Below are 21,845 nucleotides of genomic sequence, written 5' to 3'. Positions count from 1 at the left end.
GATTTTCACTTGCATTCATTATTGTTTAGTATTGAGAGATAAACACTAAGTTTGGCCTTGAGTTTGGAGTGTTTCTACTCGAGGAAGAAAGATCGTTGTATCCTGGGAGACGTTTCGCAAGTAAGAACACATTAGCACCGGAGTGGGGCGAATTTCGTCTTTAAGGACAGAGTATCTAATACTCGACTCGATCTATACATAGGTTCTAGTCTTCTAATCTCTCTGGTTTCTTTTCTTATTCTTGGTTTTCGTATCTGGCATCAACATCAGTCGCATATTAAAGGAGAAGATATCCAACAATTAAGAAACCACCATCATCATCATTCTCACCTTCATCAATTTTGAATTACTCTTCATGTCTAATGTCAACACAACTGCAAGAACTCTTAAGTTTTTTCTCTTTCTTTTATGGCATTGAACAGTAGTCCCTAGATTACTTCTAGATTCCCTCATTTAATATTTTTAAGCTACTACTGGGGTTTGAGCTCGACATTCGCAGTGGAAAGAAACATGAAAACCATGAGATCACTTGATGAACCTATCAGTGTAAAGATTTAATATCGGAAATGTTACGTGGCCTTCAATACGTATTATATTTTGTTGATACTTATTGATGGGTTTTGTTTTTTGGTCGTTCCAAAGAACAAAATAAGATGACTTAGTTTGAATTTGCATAATTTTTAAGACAAAGAGGAGATACGAGTATTTGTAAGAATTTTTTACAATTATACACGAAAACTCCAACATTCTATGCCTTTGAATTCCTTATTCTATCTAACATGTATAAATGTGTAAAATCTTGAATGTTCTGTGCTTGAGACGGCGGGAAGAACCCGATCAAAACAAACAAAGAAATGGTGGGGAGAACTGAAAATTCAGTGACCAACATTTAGTTAGAACTACATGGAAAACCATCTAATGAGGTAGATTATAGGTCTGTTGCTCATCGTACTACATGACTTATATGGGTCACTAGTCTCTTATGAGACCTACACATCTTTCCCACGTTCTCCATTGCTCTGGTGTGATAATGTTAGTGCCATTTCCATGTTCTCACTCTCAAATGAAAAATGCATGTTGATGTGGATTTTCATTTCATTTGAGAGCCAATCAGCTAAGGGCTCTTTTCTATTCGACGTGTTGCATCCTACTATCAACTTGCATACATATACACTAAGGGCTTGTGATCTCATTTCAAATTTGTGGCATCCAAGATTAAAGTTAGCTCGCAAACTTAAACTTGAGGGGGTCATTAGCTGTCATGTTAATAAATGGTCATGCAAAATCTGCTTCTTCTTCTTCAGTGAATACACATTTGGTTACTTAAAATCTTTTCAAAACTCACAACACCCAAGTATGTTTTGTCAAACAATTTTCTTTACTTTCATTTTTTTACACTATCTGAATATAAACTTTATATACATGCCCCTCACAGTCATGTTTAGCTTACAACTTTAACTCGAGATATTCAACATAGAAAAAGAGATAATGATCGGACTTGTAAGTTTAGGCATAATTTGGTGTACATCAACTTTGAATAAATCCATTTTGGTGTCTCTCAAAATCTCATGCAATTTTGAACAAATGAATTTTTCATGTTTCTATCTTTTCTTTCTTATTCTTTGTTTCATTTATCGTCACATTTTACTAATATTTTAATATTTTCACAACCATCTTCCCATAAATCAAGACTTGTTAAAAAATTATATAAGATAAACTACAAAAGATGCATCTTACCGTGAGTTTGCACTCCTAATCATGTTTGGCATTCATAGATGGTGGCGAAAACCGGAAAATTAATGGTTAGCATTTAGGTAAAACTGCACAGAAGTGTACACAATTTACAGAAACACACCAAAGGAGTATTAACTTGCTGAAGGAGGATTTGTTCCCCATGGTGTAGTTCCTCGGCCAATTTTAACTAGAAGGCGACAAGTGACCATTTCAGTGAGACGGATGAAAGTATAATTCAAAGTTTCAAGTTGTGACATGAAAAAGGTGTTAAGTCTCGAGCATATTTGATACATGCACCTCAAATTTGGTGAATCTTTAGAGTTTTTGTATGCCTCATTTGCACTAGTACTTCTTGTAGGATGACATTTTCTCAATTTTCTGAGCAATAACAAAAGTGAGGTGATAATTGGTTTTATCCATTTGAGAATCCCCATTGGCGGCAAAGCCATTTGTTTCTTTTAATGATAAAAGAGAAACACATGCATGTCCATCATATAAGTCGGTTACTATCCTAAAATTCGAAATCCTTGAACCTTTTTCTTCCCCAGCCTTTCTTGTTCGTACATCTTAATCTTTCCTTCCACTTCGCTGTTAACAAACACACACTGCATATTTTTCCCTTTTAAGTACCCGGATTTGTAACTTTTTACTTTTTAACTTTTGTTTTGTTTGTTGGTTTTTTTTATAAAGAGAATGGTTATGTTTTGTAACCGGATCTTTTTTTTGATCGATTTGTAATTTTCCCTTTATAAGTTTGAAGGGATGATTTAGAAAAAAAAAAAAAACCTGACGGTCATGTTTGGCTTTATAAGTTTAATTGGGATGATTTTGACACATGAAAAGAAAAAAGATAATGATTTAACTAGGAATAACTCTGCCCATAGTTTGGAGTACATTAAAATCTCATGCGGTAGATAGTTCCTAAATCATGACTGTGTCAAGGGACTAAAACATTATAGTCTCTCAAAGTCTCATGCAATGCATCTATAGTGTTTCAATCTTTTCTTGTTCTTTTTTCATTCACGGTCACACTTTTCCAATTTTTTCACTAAACCTCTTCCCCTAAATCACAAACTTTTATAGAAAAAAGTTATATAAGAAAAATTTCAGAGGACGTATTTTTCTAAATTTTGTTTAACATGCATAGTGATGTTGAAACCTTTAAGTGTCTTCAGCCTGAGATGATGGGAAAAACTAAAAAAATAATTATTAACTATCCACATAAAACTACATCAAAGAAAAATACATGTTTTAGAAGCAAGTGCAACCGTGAGGAATTTAATTCATCATCCTTAACTAAGTTTGAAGGTTTTTTCCAAAAGAAATATTAAGTTTTAAGGATAACTCAAAACTTTGGTGATTTAAATAAGAAGAGTCTATTATTGATTTCGGAGGATCCATGGCTAGTTTCTTTCCTGTATGCTTTTTCCGTTTCAAATGTTGATATCTAAAATATTTTCGATTCCTTTGTATATAATGAATCTGAATCTACAATTTATATTGCACTACTTCTAGCTTAAGTAATTTACAAGGACTTTTCTTACTTTTCTTAATAACAAAGAAGAATGAGGTAATACTAAGTTTTGTCCCATCTGAGAATCCTCTTTTGGTGAAGCCATTTGTTTCTTTTAATGATAAAGAGAAACATATATGTCCATGATATAAGTTGGTAATTATCCTAAAATCCAAAGTCCTTAAACCTCCTTTCTTCCCCTCAACCTCTGAAGTTTGTACGTCTATAAAGCCATGAACCATCCCCAAGTAACTGACCAAAATCATAAAAGTACTGGTAACTCTTGCCACCTTTTCATCATCACCAACAAACCAAAACAAAAGCCAGCAACAGAAATAAAACCCTAGATTAAGGGCAGAATAGAAAAATGAAGCAAAACTTCAAAACCAGTATAATTAAGAAACCACCATCATCATCATTCTCACCTTCATCAATCTTGAATTACCTCTTCATGTCTACCGTCAACACAGCTGCAAGAACTCTAAACTCATTTGTTCAGTCCTCATCATCACCAAACCCTATGTCATGGAAACTGACTGATCATTTTCGTTATGCTGGAATGTTATTGATATGGTTTACTCTATGGGTGTTAAGAGTTTTGATGGATTATGTTCCTCTTTCGTTTGTTCCTTCTCCTCTTCTTGATGGACTTGCATCATCCATTGGACTTGCATCATCTCATGATCATCACTCAACTTCTTTTTATGGAGGTGATCCGTTATCCTCTTCTTCTACTTCACCTTCAATGGATTTGGTACTGCATCAAGGATATGGCGGTAGTGGTGGTAATAACTATTATTATGATGAAAGTATTGATATTAGTGATCAGCGAGGAGGAGGATCTTCATCATCTAAATCAATCGGTAGAGCGCTCTCTCATGTAAGTATCCAGTTTTGATCCGTTCATTTGTAAAGAAAAAATCATCAAAATTTAGATATCAAAGTCGGTAGAGACCAAACCAAAATCGGTGTCTTGGCCGGCTTGGCTTATCACCGACCTTATCCGTCAGGTTTGGATAGCCAAATTACATTCCGGCACTTTTGTTCAGATTATGGTCGCATCTGTTGCATGTGTGACACGTATAGTGGTGGGGTCCACCTGAGGTTGCACGTAAAACGTGAGTTTGCCGGATTTCATGAATCTAGCAGGCTTCAACGTCGGCCGAGAAAGTGGAAAGAAAACATGATCTCTCTTACATCTTGGCCGCAACAATTGCAAAATTCTGAACTGAATTTTAGAGCTAGGACTAGGAATTGGAATTGCCCAACAGACTGCAACCATCTTGAGTCTTGACCATACACCGTAAAACAGGACCGAGACAGGTATTGGCAAACACGATGGCAAAAGAGAGTTGCCCCGATTTATTAACCGTCTCGCAGAGGCTATCCATGCATATTCTTTTGCAGAATCTTCCCAAAAAAAAAATATTTTAAAAATCGTAATCTGGCTTCCTATAGTATCTTTTTTTTTAATTTTTAATTTCTTTTTTCCCCGGTCGACCAGTCCTGGATGCCACAACCGCTTGATAATACTATTCAGTGTCTGACCTTATAATTTTGACATTTTACAAACAGATTTTTACCTTGATGAACGAGATACCAGCAACATCAAGGAAGTATCAATTTGCAGTATCAATGGCTGACAGAATCGTCGATGAGAACGTAAGAGAAGGACACGCAGCACTGCAGGAGGTGAACCGCATGGCACTCTCATACGCCTTCTCGCGTACCTATAACATGTTGTACAGGTCACTACAAGACAACAATCAAGCCAATGTTATGGACCATGACACGGGAACTGGACTTTTCCGTTCACTGCCATTAGGGTCGTATATGGAATCGGGGCTTCGCTTTTGTCTCAATAGTTTCACACCGTTTGGATTAGGAGGGGTTTTGCTCGACAGCTTTACGTCTAAAAAGGTAAAGAAGCCGGTCACACCCGGAGGTGGATATTATGATGAGGAGGAGCGGATCTTGGCAGCTGAGAAATTAGCTCAGGAACTGCTTTGGATTACAAACAAGCTTCGGGCTTGTGGTGCAGTAGATGAAGCATTGGGCCAATGGAGTTTAGCGTCAGGGCTAGCCTCGCTGTCTTTCTCCTCGCATCATAGGGTACAAAGCCTCATTGTTAAGATTACAAGTGAGTCTCTTAATACGCTTAAAACTTACTATTGATTGTATTAGGCTATTAGCACGTTCAAATCTATGAATGAATGCGACGCGTAGCTAATTGATGGATTGGATTGCAGTTATCTTGCTTGGAGAGCTAGCTAGAGGAGCAGGTCATCATAAGGAGTCGTTGCTGGTAGAGGCACCAAGGGAAGTGAAATACAGACTACTACTTCTGTGGATACCTCTGTTATGCTATGCCAATGGTGGGTTGTCTTACCCAGTACTCACAGGAATCGAGAAGGCAGAGACGGAAAGAGTGATCGATCAAGTGATATCGACGTTACCTGCATCCGATCAAGAGATAATACTAACCAATTGGTTACAGGACTATACCAATTCCAGTTCAGACTGGCCTAATCTCCAAAGATCTTACGATCAATGGTGTCGATCATCTCGCAACAACATTCTCCTCCTTACGAAAGAATGAACACAAATGGGTACGCAGATATAGAGTTCAATCATCATAATAGTTTTCATCTAGAGTTAGGATAGGACTATACAAGATATGTAATGTAGACAATGTGGTTCATTTATGTCATTGTAAAATAACATATTATTGTATCAATGTAATAATAAGTACTTGTTCTTTAATAATAAGATGAGTTAGGAGTATTACTAAGAGTAATAAGTGTACTTGTTTCATGTGTGATATGTCAGAATTTCAGCTTCCAACTATAATTCAGATTAAAGTGTATAGAAATTAACTTAAGCTAATCACGGTTTGTTGCGCAAAGCATACAAAGCTAATATGGAGTGCTTGTATTCTAGGCTAGCAATGCGAGACAATTTTATACCAGCTAAGAGTAAGTTGAAAGTTAATCACAAAATGGCATAAGAAGTTTCGATAGTTTAACAACAGAAAGAGAGATTGTTGGTACATGATTTGAAGAAAAAATTCGAACCCGACCACTTGTCTCTCCATCGATCCAATATTCTTTCTTTCAGAAATTTGTTCTTAATCTGGAAACAAAGAAATGGTACCTCGAAGCAATAATATCTGTGTAATGGAACTGATTAATCCCCAATCTCAGTCAAAACAAGCATATACTTGAACATGGTTTGAAACCAGCTATTACTCCACTTCCGCCAAGAAATCATCAATTTCAGCTGGGGTAAGTACTCTGGAAAAGTGAAGATGGTAATCAACTATCAGTATCATGGTATTTCTTGATAGTATCTTTCAGTCTGATAACCCAAGTAAAAATAACTTGCCTGAAAATTCTGTCTGCACCAATTATCCCGATCTCAATGTTTTTGCTAGAAATTTGCCCTTCAAAACTACATTTGAAAGCAGAACGATACAGTGAAAAACACTTTAACAGGAAGGGGAGGCAGATTTAGGCAACTATAAGTTGTTTATTTTTCGTTTAGTAAATGTCAGAGAGCAGGAATAAAAAGTTACCCTTCCTTCAGCGTCAAAATAGCTGTGTGGATAGCATCATCAAGCTCCATATCTTCAGTGTACCTACAGTAAATACAGGATTTCAATAAATCTTGCTACAGTAATGCAACATCGAACTGATCAAAGAATCAGAAAAGGGCAAAAATTTAGTACCTCTTCTCAAGAAATGTCTTTGCATTCGACACATTTTTACCCATTGCCGAAGCCTTCCATGAGAAGTAGGAACCTGATGGGTCCACCTGATACCAAATGGAAAAGTAGATGCTTGTGAGAAAATACACAAACTGTAAAAGCCGAGCAGCATTGCACTGCAGTACTTAATACCATAGAGTTATGGAAATTACTAGTACCCTACCATAAATGGTTTGGAAATACATCGAGCCAAATAAGACATACTAATAGCAAATGAGAATCGAATATAGAAATACATAAGAAAGCTGAAGAACAAAGAAAGCAAGAAAATTAAGTACCTGATACAATTGAGGACCATTATCATCAAAGCCAGCCACCAACAAAGAAACACCGAAAGGCCTCACCCCACTGCCAAGAAAAGAAAATGGACATTATGCAGGGTACTCAAACTCTGCAGGCAAATGTATATCTGATCCAATCCAATTAACGAAAACTCACAGCCCTTCTGGGAATAGTCTATGTTCCTTCAAGCAACTATTACAAGTTTATTGCCATGTTTCGAAGGCCTGCAACGTGGTCTTACTTGTTAAGTTCCTTGTTAACTAAAGTATAATTATATAAATACTCGGTCAAATTTTCGTATATGACATGATTCTTGTAGGTAAAAAAGCATATTATACATCTGCTGAAACTGTCCAACCAGACAGAAGTTGTTCTTTTCTTCTAAGTGAATAGCGTGGCTATGTATCAATCAAATGGTATAGTTTTTACTCACTAAAATGTCATTCCAGGGTAATATTACTTGTGGTTAATTAATAATAACAAGACTTCACTATCCACATGCCTGAGCTAAAAATATAGAGATAGTTACCCAGATTGAGTGAACTCCTGCATAACTGCTGCAGTTTCTCTGACAAGCTGCGTGACAGGGATGGTTTCCTACAATCACATTGGAAAATTACAGTCAGATCATACCGCCACATATATCTAAAATGAACCTCTTATTACCAGCTCTTTTGTGGTAGCTGCTAATGAAGACTATACATTATAAATAAATTAAGAAAAGGAACTCATGGTAAAAAAAAATAGATCGCACGAATTCGATAAAAAGAATCACGGAGTAAGACTTACTTTGTATAATCTGTAATATGTCTGGGCCTGTTTCCTACTTTTTCTAACCAAAACTCGAGAATCAGGGCCCATGCCACTGCAAGTGAAAATCCATAAGTAATCTTCAAGAGAAAAGAATACAATAAACAGAAAACAAAAGAAAACTAGCAAAACAAGATGAGATACATAGGCAAATATGTAACGTTAATTATTGTTTTTGATTGCTAAAACTACCAGATGTATGACACTCTTATTACGAAAAGATCCAATAACTACCAATTAACCAGGGACTGTTTATACAGTAGTGCATTTCCCAGTGAAGCAGGAAAAGGAACACACTGATGCACCAAAGGCATCAATCTATATTCAGGTGAAATACTCAAGGAAAGGAGCATGATTTCAATCACATACTGGAAAATTTCTACTATTACTTGTTTGAATTGAATGACACTGTTTACAACATAGTTTGGACGTGCACTACTTATTACAAGCTAACTCAACAAGCACGTACGGTAAGCACATACAACAAATCCAGCTAAATATCAGACGTATCACCAAAACTAGGATGCATCAAAAATTAACGAAGAAACCAACCTGTATACAACTCCAATATTATTCGTTAAGGATTGAATCTTCTGAACCTGTAACAAATTAAATTACACAATCACCAATAGACACAAATATATCGTAAATCATCCTAGTAGCATACCAAGAAAATAAATATAATAAATAAGTACAACTCACAGAGGTTTCGTCAACTAAGATTGATGGTAACTTCTTTTCAGTCGCAATTACAACACCATTAGCAGCTGCACCCAGAACCAAAAAATAAATTATTTGACTACTTTTAAGTTTTAAGAAAGGGATCCCTATAAACAATGTACAAATAATTAATCTTCTCTATATGCACAGTTCTACAAGTGGACATTATGAATTAAAGTAAACAAATTTAACCCTAATTTCCAAGACATTGCAATAATAAAAAGTGCCAATTTGTGTTTCCACTAGGAACTCATTCCCGAAATCAAGCACGACAACACTTGACTAAAATCAAACTCAATGGATTTAATTTATTACAAAAAAAAAAAAAATTGAAAAAATCTCAAATTAGGTCAAGTTCCATGAAAATATACAGTGTAAGAAAAATAATGAGAATTTGGGGGAAAAAATACTACCTTTAATACCCAGAGAAGTCTGACCAGATCCAACTGCCATTAATGCATATTCAATCTGAACAAGCTTTCCTGATGGACTGTTGAAGAAACCAATAATAAAAAAATGATTAAAATCCAGAAAAATCAACAATGTAGAGGGAGTTTGGCTAGTTTAATTATATTATTATACCTGAATGTAGTAAGAGAGAATGAATATTGACTGTCTCCCATGGCGATTCTACAGAGATGTGTTGAGTTTCAGTTAGAACGATGAAAAAAGTTGAAGCTTTATAAAGAAGTAGAATCCTCTCTCCCAAGAAAACAGAGACAACCAAAACAACTAACTACCTTAGAACCCAGCGAAGGTCTAAGAAGTGGGAACCGTAATATACTGGGACGTATTTTCAAATTAAGGCACCCACACGTAAATAGTGGGTGCCCGTTATAACTTTTTCGGTGTGTCGTCATCCAATTAGAAGTTGTTCTTTTGAGTAAAGTTTGGGTGATTTTTTTTTATTTATTTTTTTGTAGAAAAACTTAGGCCGAAAAAAGCCCAAGGCTGGTACAAATAGTTAGCAAGGCTACTGCCACTAGTCCTGTCAACATTGTTCTTACAAGCTAGTGCAATATTAAAAGTATCCAAATTTTGAAGTCTATGGATAACTTTGAAACTAACTAAGATAAAAGTAATTGGGTTGATTCTGGTGGTATTTTCTTCTTCTTCATAGCTCATGTTTTCGTGAAAGTTCAGGTGAAATCTTCCTTTGACAGCCTTGTGATATAGTAACTTAAAACGGACTAGGATTTCCATGGATTCAACTTGTATTCCCACATTGGTGTGTTGCATTTCTTTGGCCCATGTAAAAGCTAAGTCTGCTCCTCTTGTTGCTCCCCAAGCTCCAGAGTGTCCTGGGCTTTTGTTCCAATGGGATTTCCTGTAAAATCTAAGATAGTTAGAGAAGAATAATAAGTTAAGCTCTCAGGATCTTGGAGGGTGCATATCTTTATGATTATGCCAAATTCCCCTCTAAGGTAATTGTTCAGGGAGTATGGAGCAATGTTGTGTTCTCCAGTTGAATCATTCTCTACAGGGGTTAGAGAGAAAGTATTCAAAATATGGCTTAGTAATTTACGGATTCTGTTATGATTGCATAAGTGTTGCCTGATGCAGTTGGAGGTTTGTTTGGCATTTGGCTGGATATGACTGAAAACCAGATCACGCTTAGCCTTCCATATGAACTAGCATGTAGTAGCATACAAACTGCAGTTATTATTGGCATCCCTAGGCAGATACCAGGAGTTCAGCCAATCCATGCAGATTGTTGTGTTATCAAAATGAGTATGGGCAGGGCCAATGATTTCCTGCCATATAGAAGTGGCAACATGACAATTTAGAAACATGTGTGTCATTGTTTCCTCCTCACTTTTTCATATTTGGCATAAATAATCAATATAGTGCATAATGCTAGCTGTTTTAGCATTCTGGGCAGGATTTCATGAGCACAATTCCAAATGAAGATTTTAATAACTGGAGCAATGTCCATATTCCAGATTGCTCCCCAATTTCTTGTTGTAGTATCATTTCTGTAAAGATGATCAATCTTTGCCTTATAAAGGGATTTAACAGAGAACTTTCCTGTGTCATTTATATTCCACTGAATCTTGTCTTCCTCCCCGGGGTGAGTATCTAGAGCTAGAATTTCCTGAGCAGTATGTGGGTTGAAATAGGTTTGGACTAGGATATTATCCCAGGTTCCATTAGGTAGGAGAATATTTGAAACTGTCTCAATGAAATGTGGGTAGTTTGTAGGTTTGCTGAGAGTTGATGTGATATTTGGAATCCAGATGTCCTCCCAAATTTTTATTTTTCTTCCATTATAAATTATCCAAACACAGTGTTGTTGAATGTTGCTAATACCTTTTAAGATTTCTTTCCATATCCAGGAGTCTCCATCTTTTGGTTTGATGTCCATATTAAGCATATATCTGCCAATTAGATACTTAGCATCCATTAGTTGGTACAATAGAGAGTCATTATCCTGCTTTAGTCTCCAACCAATCTTGGTGATCATAGAGTTGTTGAAGAGTTCCATATTCATGAATCCCAATCATCCATGTTCTCTGGGTTCGCAAACTGCAGTCCAAGCTTTTGGGTAGTAACCTTTGGGGTTTTCTAAGCTTCTTTCCCAAAAGAAATCTCTTTGAAGTTTGTTGAGGTCCTGGCAGGTTTGTTTTGGAATCCTGAAGCAGTTCATCTGGTATATACTGGTTGTAGAAGTGACAGATTTGATGAGGACTTCCCTCCCGACAGGATTTAGGGGAACATTTTTCCAGCTGGAAAGTCTTATCCTTAGCTTGTTAACACCAGTCTTGAAGGAGTTTATTTTGTTTCTGTGGGTAAACAAAAGAGAACCTAAATACTTGTCATCCAGCTGAAGCACTTGAACCCCCATAATGTTGTTGATGATAGGAATAAGATTTGGGTTGGTGTTTTTACTGAAAAAGACTCCTGATTTGTTGAAGTTGATGAGCTGGCCTGAGGTTTGTCCAAAAATATTTAGGATATCCATAATATTATGGGCTTCAATCTTGTTATCTTTGTAGAAGACCATACAGTCATCAGCAAAAAGGAGATGGTTGATGGAGGGTGCATTTTTGCAAATCTTGATTCCAGTGATAAGACCCAATTCCTCAGCATGCATGAGAGTTCTAGAAAGAGTTTCCATGCAGAAAAGGAAAAGACGTGGAGATAAAGGATCACCTTGTCTTAGGCCCCTAGAATGTTTGGAGAAAGTATCTGGAGAGCCATTAAGAAGAACAGCTGAAGTGATGGTGCAAATACACTAATGAATTTTCTTGCACCACTGATCATTGAAACTAATCTTCTTCATGATGATGATTAGAAAGTCCCAATCCACTCCATCAAAAGCTTTTGCCATATCAATTTTGATACCCATAATTCCATTTTCACCTTTTTTACCTCTCTTTGACCTCATGGTGTGTATGATCTCATGGGCAATGGCTATGTTATCTTAGATTTGTCTGCCAGGTATGAAATCATATTGGTATGGTGATATGATCTTGTTGAGATAAGGTTTCATTCTCTGGGATATGAGATTTGAAATGATTTTGTAGGATGTATTGCAAAGGCTTATAGGTCTAAAATAGCTTGGGGAAGAGGGGTTGTCAACTTTAGGAATGAGGGAGATGAAGGTGGAGTTCATCTCTTTGAGAAAGTGACCAGAGGTAAAGAAGTGTTGAACCATGTTGACAATATCATTTCCCAGAATGTCCCAGTTGGCTTGGAAAAAATTTGGAGGGAAGCCATCAGGTCCTGGAGCTTTATCACTTGCCATGCTGAACAGGATGGACTTAACTTCATTGTGATCAGGAGTTCTATTTAACATATTGTTGTCAATTATGGTAATGGTAGTGGGTATAAGATTGATGATTTCTGGTTTTATGTTGGTGGTTTCAGCAGAGGCCATTTTTGAGAAATGATGTGTGAAGTAGTTCTTCACTTCTTGGTAATTTGTTATCCATTCCCTTTTTTCATCTTGGATTTTATCAATCTTGTTTCTCCTGGTTCTACTTTTTGTGGCTCTGCGGAAATAGATGGTATTTTGATCTCCTAGTTTAATTAGTTGATCTCTACTCTTGGTCTTCCAAAAATTTTCTTTTATATCCTGCCAATTCTTGAGATTTTGTCTTGCATCTGCCAGGGACTGGCCTCTATCCAATCTGAAGTAGTTGTTATGTAACCAATTTAGCTATTGCTTGCATTCTTCTATGTTAGTTTTGATATTGACATAAACTTCCTTGTTCCAAACTCTAATTTGAAGCTTGATATCTTTTAGCCTTCTAGCAATGGTGAAGGCACTTGATCCAGGAAGAGTTTTGCTCCATGAAAAAGCGTGGGTCTAAAAACCACACCTAATATTTCGTTCGGCAATCTGAATAGACAAACTCCAATATACTTTCAAGAGAATCAACTAGACAGTCAGACTCAATCTACAGAAAAGTATATCAAAGAGTTATATCTCAATTTTTCAATTCAATCAGCAATCAAACAAATAGGAATTTGCGAGCCCATTTGAATAAGAAAAATAACTTGGACGGTATCACAAACCAATATCCAAGTGCCAATCAATTCAATCAACAACCCAAAGGTCAGATTCAAGGACTGATTGAACTTAACGCACAACCTGTGATATTTCTATTATATAACAAAATATAATGCGGAAAAGAAGTAACACAGACACCAGAAAATTTGTTAACGAGGGAAACCGCAAATACAGAAAAACCTCGGGACCTAGTCCAGCTTTGAACACCACACTGTATTAAGCCTCTACAAACACTAGCCTACTACCAATGAACTTCGCACTGGAATGTAGTTGAGCCCTAATAAATCTCACACTGATCAAGGTACAGATGCGCCCTTACGTCTCTGAACCCCGGCAGGATTCTACGCACTTGATTCACTTATCTGATCTCACCCACAACCAAGAGTTGTTACGACCCAAAGTCAAAGACTTGATAAACAAATATTTCTCACACAGAAAAGTCTATTGGAATAGATAAATATGTCTCCCACCGAAATACCTATGAGTTTTGTTCCGTCTTTTTATAAATCAAGGTGCACAGGAACCAATTGATAAGCCGGACTTATATTCTCGAAGAACATCCTAGTATTATCAATCACCTCACAATAATCTTAATCGTAGGGAATCGAAACAAGATATTGTGGAATCACAAACGATGAGACGAAGATGTTTGTGACTACTTTTAATCTTACCTATCGGAGATAAATCTCAAGCAAATCTTAGAAAAGATAATACTCAATCACGATAGAAGAAGTAAGATCAGAACACGCAACTATAGAGAAAATAGTTGGGTCTGGCTTCACAATCCCAATGAAGTCTTTAAGTCGTTAACCTACAGGGTTTCGTGAAAAACTAAGGTTAAAGGAGAATCGACTCTAGTCGCAACTAGTATCACCACAGAAGGTGTGGAGATTAGGTTTCCCAGTTGCTAGAATTCTCCCTTATATAGTTTCAAATCAGGGTTTGCAATATAAGTTACCTTGGTAAAAAAGCATTCAATATTCACCATTAGATGAAAACTTGATTAGATTCAAGATAATATCTTTCAACTGTTAGATCGAACTTAGCTTGTTATACACAAATGAAAGGTACCTTCATTTAGGTTTGAGTAACCATACCTAAACGTGTACACTAGGTTGGCTCAGCAATAGTTAACCGTAGTTAGCTATATGAACACTCTCATATCAACCTTATTCATCTTAACCATAACTAGTTCAAATGACTCAAATGAAACTAGTTATAGAGTTATTCAATTTCTATATTCTCATAGAAATATACAAGAACACAATTGAAGCAAAATCGGTTTGATTCACTCGAATTAATTCATGAACATTATAGCAACGGTTTGCACAGAATGCATTCCTTATTGTATAAATGTATTAGTTCATGAACAAATCAATTTTAGAACATTAACCACTCAAGTATGCAAACGGGTACGCATACTTTAAGTAGGCGGACTGAGTTTGGGTTCGCCAGTATGCAAACGGGTACGCATACTTCCAAACACAGCAGAAATTCCCGGACCCAAACCCTTCGCTAGTACGCGTACGGGTATGTGTAATTAGGCTCTCGGAATTTCACAACTAACAGGTACGCATATGGTATGCATACTATAGTTCTGGTTGTTAGAGCACTGCTCGGTCGAACTCGCAAGCGTTGTTATCTCAAGCTTGTTTGTCAATGTTAGTGATCAAAACTATAAGTCTTGACTTCTAGTGATGTCTCGGACTAGGATAGATTGTGTAGTTGAGCATTAGACTTCACGGCGTCCATCAATTGAAGACGAGAAACTACTAATGAGAGCTTGTGGAATTTTTTAACAAAAGATGTGGAGACTAAAACTCATCTATCACTTGGAAAGTCTATTTCAACTCTATCTCATATATTGAAACAAAAGTCGCATTACTATATAGTATTCGATTACACACATTTGAGATTTCGATCTGAGTTTAAATCGCTTACATATTTCTCGAAATATGTGTTGGTAAGCTTTCGCTTCAACCAACTTCATTTTATAAGGGAGAACTTTAGCAAACCCTGATTTGAAAACTATATAAGGGAGAACTCTAGCAACTGGGAAAACTAATCCCCACACCTCCATTGTGATACTAGTTGCGACTAGAGTCGATTCTCCTTTAACCTTAGGTTTTTCACGAAACCTTGTAGGTTAACGACTTAAAGACTTCATTGGGATTGTGAAGCCAGACCCAACAATTTTCTATGTAGTTGCGTGTTCTGATCTTACTTCTTCTATCGTGATTGAGTATTATCTTTTCTAAGATTTGCTTGAGATTTATCTCCGATAGGTAAGATTAAAAGTAGTCACAAACATCTTCATCTCATCGTTTGTGATTCCACAATATCTTGTTTCGCTACCATACAATTAAGATTATTGTGAGGTGATTGATAATATTAGGATGTTCTTCGGGAATATAAGTCTGGTGTATCAATTGGTTCCTGTGCACCTTGATTTGTCAAAAGACGGAACAAAACTCGTATGTATTTCTGTGGGAGACAGAAAATCTATTCCAATAGACTTTTATGTGTGAGACAAATTTGTTTATCAAGTCTTCGACTTTGGGTCGTACTAACTCTTGGTTGTGGGTGAGATCAGCTAAGGGAATCAAATGCGTAGTATCATGCTGGGATCAGAGACGTAAGGAGAACGATGTACCTTGAATCAGTGTGAGATTGATTAGGGTTCAACTATATTCCAGTTCGAAGTTCATTAGTAGTAGGCTAGTGTCTGTAGCGGCTTAATACAGTGTGGTGTTCAAAGCTGAACTAGGTCCCAGGGTTTTTCTGCATTTGCGGTTTTCCTTGTTAAAAAAATTCTGGTGTCTGTGTTATTTCTTTTCCACATTATATTTTGTTATATAATTGAAATATCACAGGTTGTGCGTTGAAATCGATCAATTTGGAAATCCAACCTTTGGTTGTTGGTTGAAATTGATTGTTCCTTGAACATTGGTCTTTGGTACCGTTCAAGTTATTTCTCTTATATTCAATCGGGCTCGCAAATTCCTATTTGTTGATTGCAGATTGAATTGAGAGATAGAGATACAAAACTCTTTGATATACTTTTCTCTAGATTGAGTCTGACTGTCTAGTTGATTCTCTTGAAAGTATATTGAAGTTTGTCTATTCAGATTGCCAAACGAAATATTGGATGTGGTTGTTAGACCCCCTCTTTTTCAATTGGTATCAGAGCAGGCAAACACGTTTAAATACCTAATAAGTCTGTGTTTGTAGCGATCTGAATATGGACAGAAGTGTTATTCTATAAACGTACCACCAGTCTTCGATGGATCAAATTACTTATGGTGGAAAATTTATATGCGTGCCTTTCCTCAAGCACGTGATTTTCAATCATGGGTTTATGTGGTTAATGGCTATGGTCATCCGGAAGTTACATAAGGCGATTTAACAGTTCCAAAGGATATTGGTAAATATGATGTTGCCGAGATTCTTGCTGCAAAGCAAAATTCTAACTGATTAAATGTTATCATCCATGCCATTACCCTAGAGCTCCAGCATCATGTGACTACTTGCACAAAGTCTAAAGATGCTTGGGATATCTTATAAACCGTATTTGAAGGGAATACCTGTGAAAAGGAAGCTAGGATTCAAAACCTAAATTCTGATTGGAAAAACCTTCGTATGGCAGATGAAGAATCATTTGATGAGTTTAATCACAAAGTGTATGAAATTGTTAATGCATCTTTTGCATTGGGTAAGACTATTCCTGAAAAGGACATTGTGATGAAAATTCTCAGATCACTGTCATCCAAATACGATTCTAAGAAGCATGCCATTGTTGAGGGAAATAACCTTGCAACTCTTTCCAGAAATACTCTGGTTGGGAAGTTAAAGATCTTTGATCATGAGCATACATCCAAATCCGGAAAGGATGTTTCTTTCGAAGCACAGAAGAACATTAAATTACTTGACAAAAGTAAAAGTGTTTGCATCTCTGAAGATGATCTTTCTGAGGCTTATCTGAAAAAGCGGGGGTCTAACAACCACACCAAATATTTTTCTTAGCAATCTGTATGGACAAACTCTAATATACTTTCTAGAGAATCAACAAGACTCAATCAATTAAAAGTATATCAACGAGTTTATATCTCTCTCTTGATTTGATTTACTCAAGCAGGAACTGCGAGTTCTAATCAAATACAAGGAATAACTCGGATGGTACCAAAGACCAATATCCGAGGATCAATCAATGACAATCAACAACCAAAGGTTGGATTACTCTAATTGATGATCTAACGCACAACCTGTATTATTTCAATTATAAAGATAAAACAATATAATGCGGAAGCTGAAATAACACAGACACCAGAAATTTTGTTAACGAGGAAACCGCAAATGCAGAAAAAATCCCGGGACCTAGTCCAGATTGAATACACACTATATTAAGCCGCTACATACACTAGCCTACTCCAAACTAACTTCGGTCTGGACTGTAGTTGAAACCCAATCAATGTCACACTGATCCAAGGTGCAATTATGCTCCTACGCCTCTGATCCCATCAGGATTCTGCGCACTTGATTCCCTTAGATGATCTCACCCACAACTAAGAGTTGCTACGACCCAAAGTCAAAGACTTTAATAAACAAATCTGTATCACACAGAAAAGTCTACGATAATACATAAATCCGTCTCCCACGAATATACCTACGAGTTTTGTTCGGTATTTTGATAAATCAAGGTGAACATGAACCAATTAATAATACCAGACTTATATTCCCGAAGAACAACCTAGTATTATCAATCACCTCACAATAATCCTAATCGACGCAGCGAAAAAAGATATTGTGGAATCACAAACGATGAGACGAAGTTTGTTTGTGATTACTTTTCTATCTTGCCTATCGGAGATATAATATCTCAAGACAATTATTTCAATTGTACTCGTACGATAGAAGATGCAAGATAAGATCACACAACTATAAGAAAAGTAGTATCGGTCTGGCTTCACAATCCCAATGAAGTCTTTAAGTCGTTAACCTGGTTTAGAAGAAGAAACCAAAGGTTAAAGGATAATCGACTCTAGCTTAGCACAACTAGTATCACACAGAATATGTGGGGATTAGGTTTCCCAGTTGCTAGAGTTCTCCCTTATATACACTTTCAAATCAGGGTTTGCAATCAATGTTAGCTTAGTAACAAAGCATTCAATATTCACCGTTAGATGAAAACCTGATTAGATTCAAGCTAATATTTCTAAACCGTTAGATTGAAAACTTAGCTTTTCACACACAAATGAAATGTCCAATTTTGGGTTTATGTAACCGTACCCAAACATTAACATTTGTTGGTTCAACAAGTCAACCAAATGGTTAGCCATATGATTATTCTCATATCAACCTTATTCTTCTTCACCATAACTAGTTCAATTGACTCAAATGAACTAGTTAGAGAGTTGTTCAATTGCAAGGAAATCTTATGTAACTACACAATACACAATTGAAGCAAAATCGGTTTGATTCACTCGAATCTTCATGAACTTTGTAGCCACGGTTTGCAAAAGCATTCCTTAGTTTATTTAAACATTAGTTCAAGAACAACCGACTTTAGATATAACCTGCTCAAGTTCGCGGATTGGGTTTACGGACATAAGCTCATGGAAGGAGTACACAAACTCCAGTAGAAAATCTCGGGCCGAGAAGTTCCGCAAGTTCGCGGACTTGGCTCACGCCACTTCCATTTCTCTTGATCAACAAAGTTCGCAAACTTTGATTCAAGGAATAAGGACTTATACATATATGTGTTTCCACAACAATGCTTATATCCTACCAATGGTTATGTAATCTAAACTCTCATTTCAATCATTGAAACATTCTCAGAGAACGTTATATAGCCGTTATTCACAGACCATTTTTCGTCAGAGCAATTTTCAAAGTGATTGGAACATAACATGACTTTCGTCACTTGGTAAAGATGAATTCAGCTAAAGCGAAAGCTTACCAACACACATTTCGAGAAATAGATAGGCGAGATAAACTCGGCTCGAAATAGCAAATGTGTATAATGAAAGTCTATATATCAAAACGACTTTTGTCTCAAGAGTGGGAGATAGAATAAATAGACTTTTGAGTGACAGATAAGTTCAAGTCTCCACATACCTTTTAGTCGATGAAGATCCACCAGTTCCTTGAGTATCCTTCGTCTTGTATGATGATTTCCATGGAGTCTTGAGCTCAACTACACTTTCTATCCTAATCCAAGACCTTAGCTCTAATAGGCTAGTAATCAAGACTTATAGTTTTGATCACTAATATTGACAAACATGCTTGAGATAGCAACGCATGCGAGTTCGACCGATCAATGCTCTAACAATCTCCCCCTTTGTCAATTTTAGTGGCAAAACTATTAATACATATGGAATACAAAAAATAAATAAATTAACTTTTGTAGCTCCTATTCCACATGCCTAATCTTCAACATTACTCGAAATCTTCGTCACTTCCAAGTACTCTAATGATCCCAAAGGTTGTAATTTTAGCATCATCGTTGTTGAAAATCCGTAGCTATAACAACAAGAAAATAATAGTTCTCAATCATTGTTATACAGTGTCATAGTATCATTACACAGTGTCAAAGTTCAATTGTATCACAACTTCAACAACAATACTATGGTGATATGTATCACTACCCCTAGTCAATACTCCATCTCACATGGAAACCACTCCCCCTTACATAATGATCCGAAAACCATATGTATTTGTAGTGTGAATTACATATTAATTCTCCCCCTTTTTGTCAATAAAATTGGCAAAGGTACAAGAACGAGATCCTAATGAAATTTCCGAAAGAGACATTTCATGACCAAAAGAAAGAACACACATCATCTTATTTAGATGCAATCATAAAGTCGAAGCTAAATACATTCATCAAGGAGTTTAAAGATACAATATAACCCCTATAATATTCCACAGCCGCACTCCCCACAAAGATTTGGCAATTAAGCGCAAGTTCAAAAAGAACTCTCCCCCATAAAATGTCATTCCCAAGGGAACAACAAGAGCGACCTTAATTTCGAAAGAGAAAAGAAGGATTTATTTGGACACAACACACAAAATACTCTGACAGAAAAATCAATCCTACGGAAACAAATACAGAATTGAAGTAAACACTTACTGGAGTTTCAAACTCAATTGCCCAAAAAATCGAGATAATCACAAGGGCAAGAGTCATAGAAACAATTAAAGAACCAAAAAAAAACACCAATAGACTGTCGTAAGTGTTGAAAAGTAGCAGTGTCTAATGGTTTGGTGAGGATATCAACCAATTGTTGTTCGGAAGGCACAAATTCCATACTTATGATACCATTTTCATAGAGATCTCGAATAAAATGGTACCTTATATCAATGTGCTTTGTTCTTGAGTGCTCAACGGGATTCTCAGTGATTTGAATCGCACTAAAGTTATCACAAAAGATCTTCATTATTCCAGTATCAATTTCATAATCAGCTAGCATTTGTTTCATCCATAGGAGTTGAGTGCAACATGAACTAGCAGCAATATATTCTGCTTCGTGTAGACAGGGATTGTGAATTCTGTTTCTTGCTATACCGAGCCATAATATTCAGTCCTACATAGTAGAAACCCCCTGATGTACTTTTTATGTCTTCTACACATCCTTCCCAATCAACATCTGAATAAGAAGAAAGATTAGTGTTAGTATCAAAAGTGTAAAATAGACCATACCCGACAGTGTGATTGACATATCGTATGATCCTCTTTGCAGCTGCAAGATGAGATTCCTTTGGATTATCCTGAAATCTAGCACAACAACCAACACTAAAAGAAATATCAGGTCTAGTGGATGTAAGATATAAAAGTCTACCAATAATAGATCGATACAATTTTTGATTTACGTTTACTCCTTTCTCATCTCTGTGTAGTTTACCAGTAATGGGCATAGGTGTCAGTTTCGGACTTGACTTATCTAGACCGAATCTTGTAACAAGATCCCTTGCATATTTTTCTTGAGATAAGTAGATTACATCCTTATGTTGTTGAACTTGTAATCCTAAAAAGAACTTTAATTCACCAACATTGCTCATTTCAAACTCTTTAGCAAGTGAAACTTGAAAAATCCTTTGCAAGCTTTTCTGAAGTTCAACCATAGATGATATTATCTACATAGACTTGAGTAATAACAACATCTTTTCCACTCCATCTGGTAAATAAGGTTTTAGCAGCTCCACCTCTTGAAAAACCTTTTCTATTAAGAGAAGTAGTAAGTTTTTTAAACCAGGCTTTTGGTGCTTGTTTCAACCCATATAATGCCTTTTTGAGCTTAAGAATATGATCTGGGAAATCAAGGTTTTCAAAATCCTTTAGGTTGAGCAACATAGACTTCTTCCTTTAGAATTCCGTTTAGGAACACGGATTTTGTATCCATTTGGAAAAGCTTAACCTTGAGAAAACAAGCATGAGCTAATAAAAGTCTAATGGACTCAAGGCGTGTCACAGGAGCAAAGGTTTCATCAAAGTCGATTCCTTCAAT

At 36.3% G+C, this 21,845-nt stretch overlaps 2 protein-coding genes across 2 annotated transcripts; one reads left to right on the top strand and one right to left on the bottom strand.

The window, feature by feature from the left end:
• The first annotated feature begins 3,418 nt into the window (after nt 1–3,418).
• On the top strand, nt 3,419–6,113 carry LOC113282602. The gene is made up of 3 exons (XM_026531648.1): nt 3,419–4,127; nt 4,823–5,387; nt 5,497–6,113. The coding sequence occupies exons 1-3, from the start codon at nt 3,615–3,617 to the stop codon at nt 5,844–5,846; spliced, it is 1,428 nt and encodes a 475-aa protein (XP_026387433.1). The 5' UTR covers nt 3,419–3,614; the 3' UTR covers nt 5,847–6,113.
• Nucleotides 6,114–6,158: 45 nt separating this feature from the next.
• Nucleotides 6,159–9,556, bottom strand: LOC113282603 (proteasome subunit alpha type-2). Its single transcript, XM_026531649.1, has 11 exons — nt 9,408–9,556; nt 9,239–9,315; nt 8,808–8,872; nt 8,658–8,704; nt 8,085–8,160; nt 7,825–7,892; nt 7,292–7,361; nt 6,975–7,060; nt 6,822–6,884; nt 6,632–6,697; nt 6,159–6,540 (listed from the first exon to the last, which is right to left on the bottom strand). The coding sequence occupies exons 1-11, from the start codon at nt 9,446–9,448 to the stop codon at nt 6,492–6,494; spliced, it is 708 nt and encodes a 235-aa protein (XP_026387434.1). The 5' UTR covers nt 9,449–9,556; the 3' UTR covers nt 6,159–6,491.
• Nucleotides 9,557–21,845: the final 12,289 nt, after the last annotated feature.

This window comes from Papaver somniferum, chromosome 5 (genome assembly GCF_003573695.1).
Source record: "Papaver somniferum cultivar HN1 chromosome 5, ASM357369v1, whole genome shotgun sequence".
Taxonomy (NCBI): Eukaryota; Viridiplantae; Streptophyta; class Magnoliopsida; order Ranunculales; family Papaveraceae; genus Papaver; species Papaver somniferum.
This window is presented reverse-complemented; position numbering and strand designations above follow the sequence as displayed.

Coding starts and splice junctions, on each gene's coding strand:
- LOC113282603 (XM_026531649.1), bottom strand. CDS start 9,448: ATGGGAGACAGTCAATATTCATTCTCTCTTACTACATTCAG. Junction 8,873..9,238: donor GACTTCTCTGGGTATTAAAG/GTAGTATTTTTT, acceptor TTCTGGGTGCAG/CTGCTAATGGTGTTGTAATT. Junction 6,698..6,821: donor ATTTTGACGCTGAAGGAAGG/GTAACTTTTTAT, acceptor TTTCAAATGTAG/TTTTGAAGGGCAAATTTCTA.
- LOC113282602 (XM_026531648.1), top strand. CDS start 3,615: ATGAAGCAAAACTTCAAAACCAGTATAATTAAGAAACCACCATCATCA. Junction 4,128..4,822: donor TCGGTAGAGCGCTCTCTCAT/GTAAGTATCCAG, acceptor TTTTACAAACAG/ATTTTTACCTTGATGAACGA. Junction 5,388..5,496: donor CCTCATTGTTAAGATTACAA/GTGAGTCTCTTA, acceptor ATTGGATTGCAG/TTATCTTGCTTGGAGAGCTA.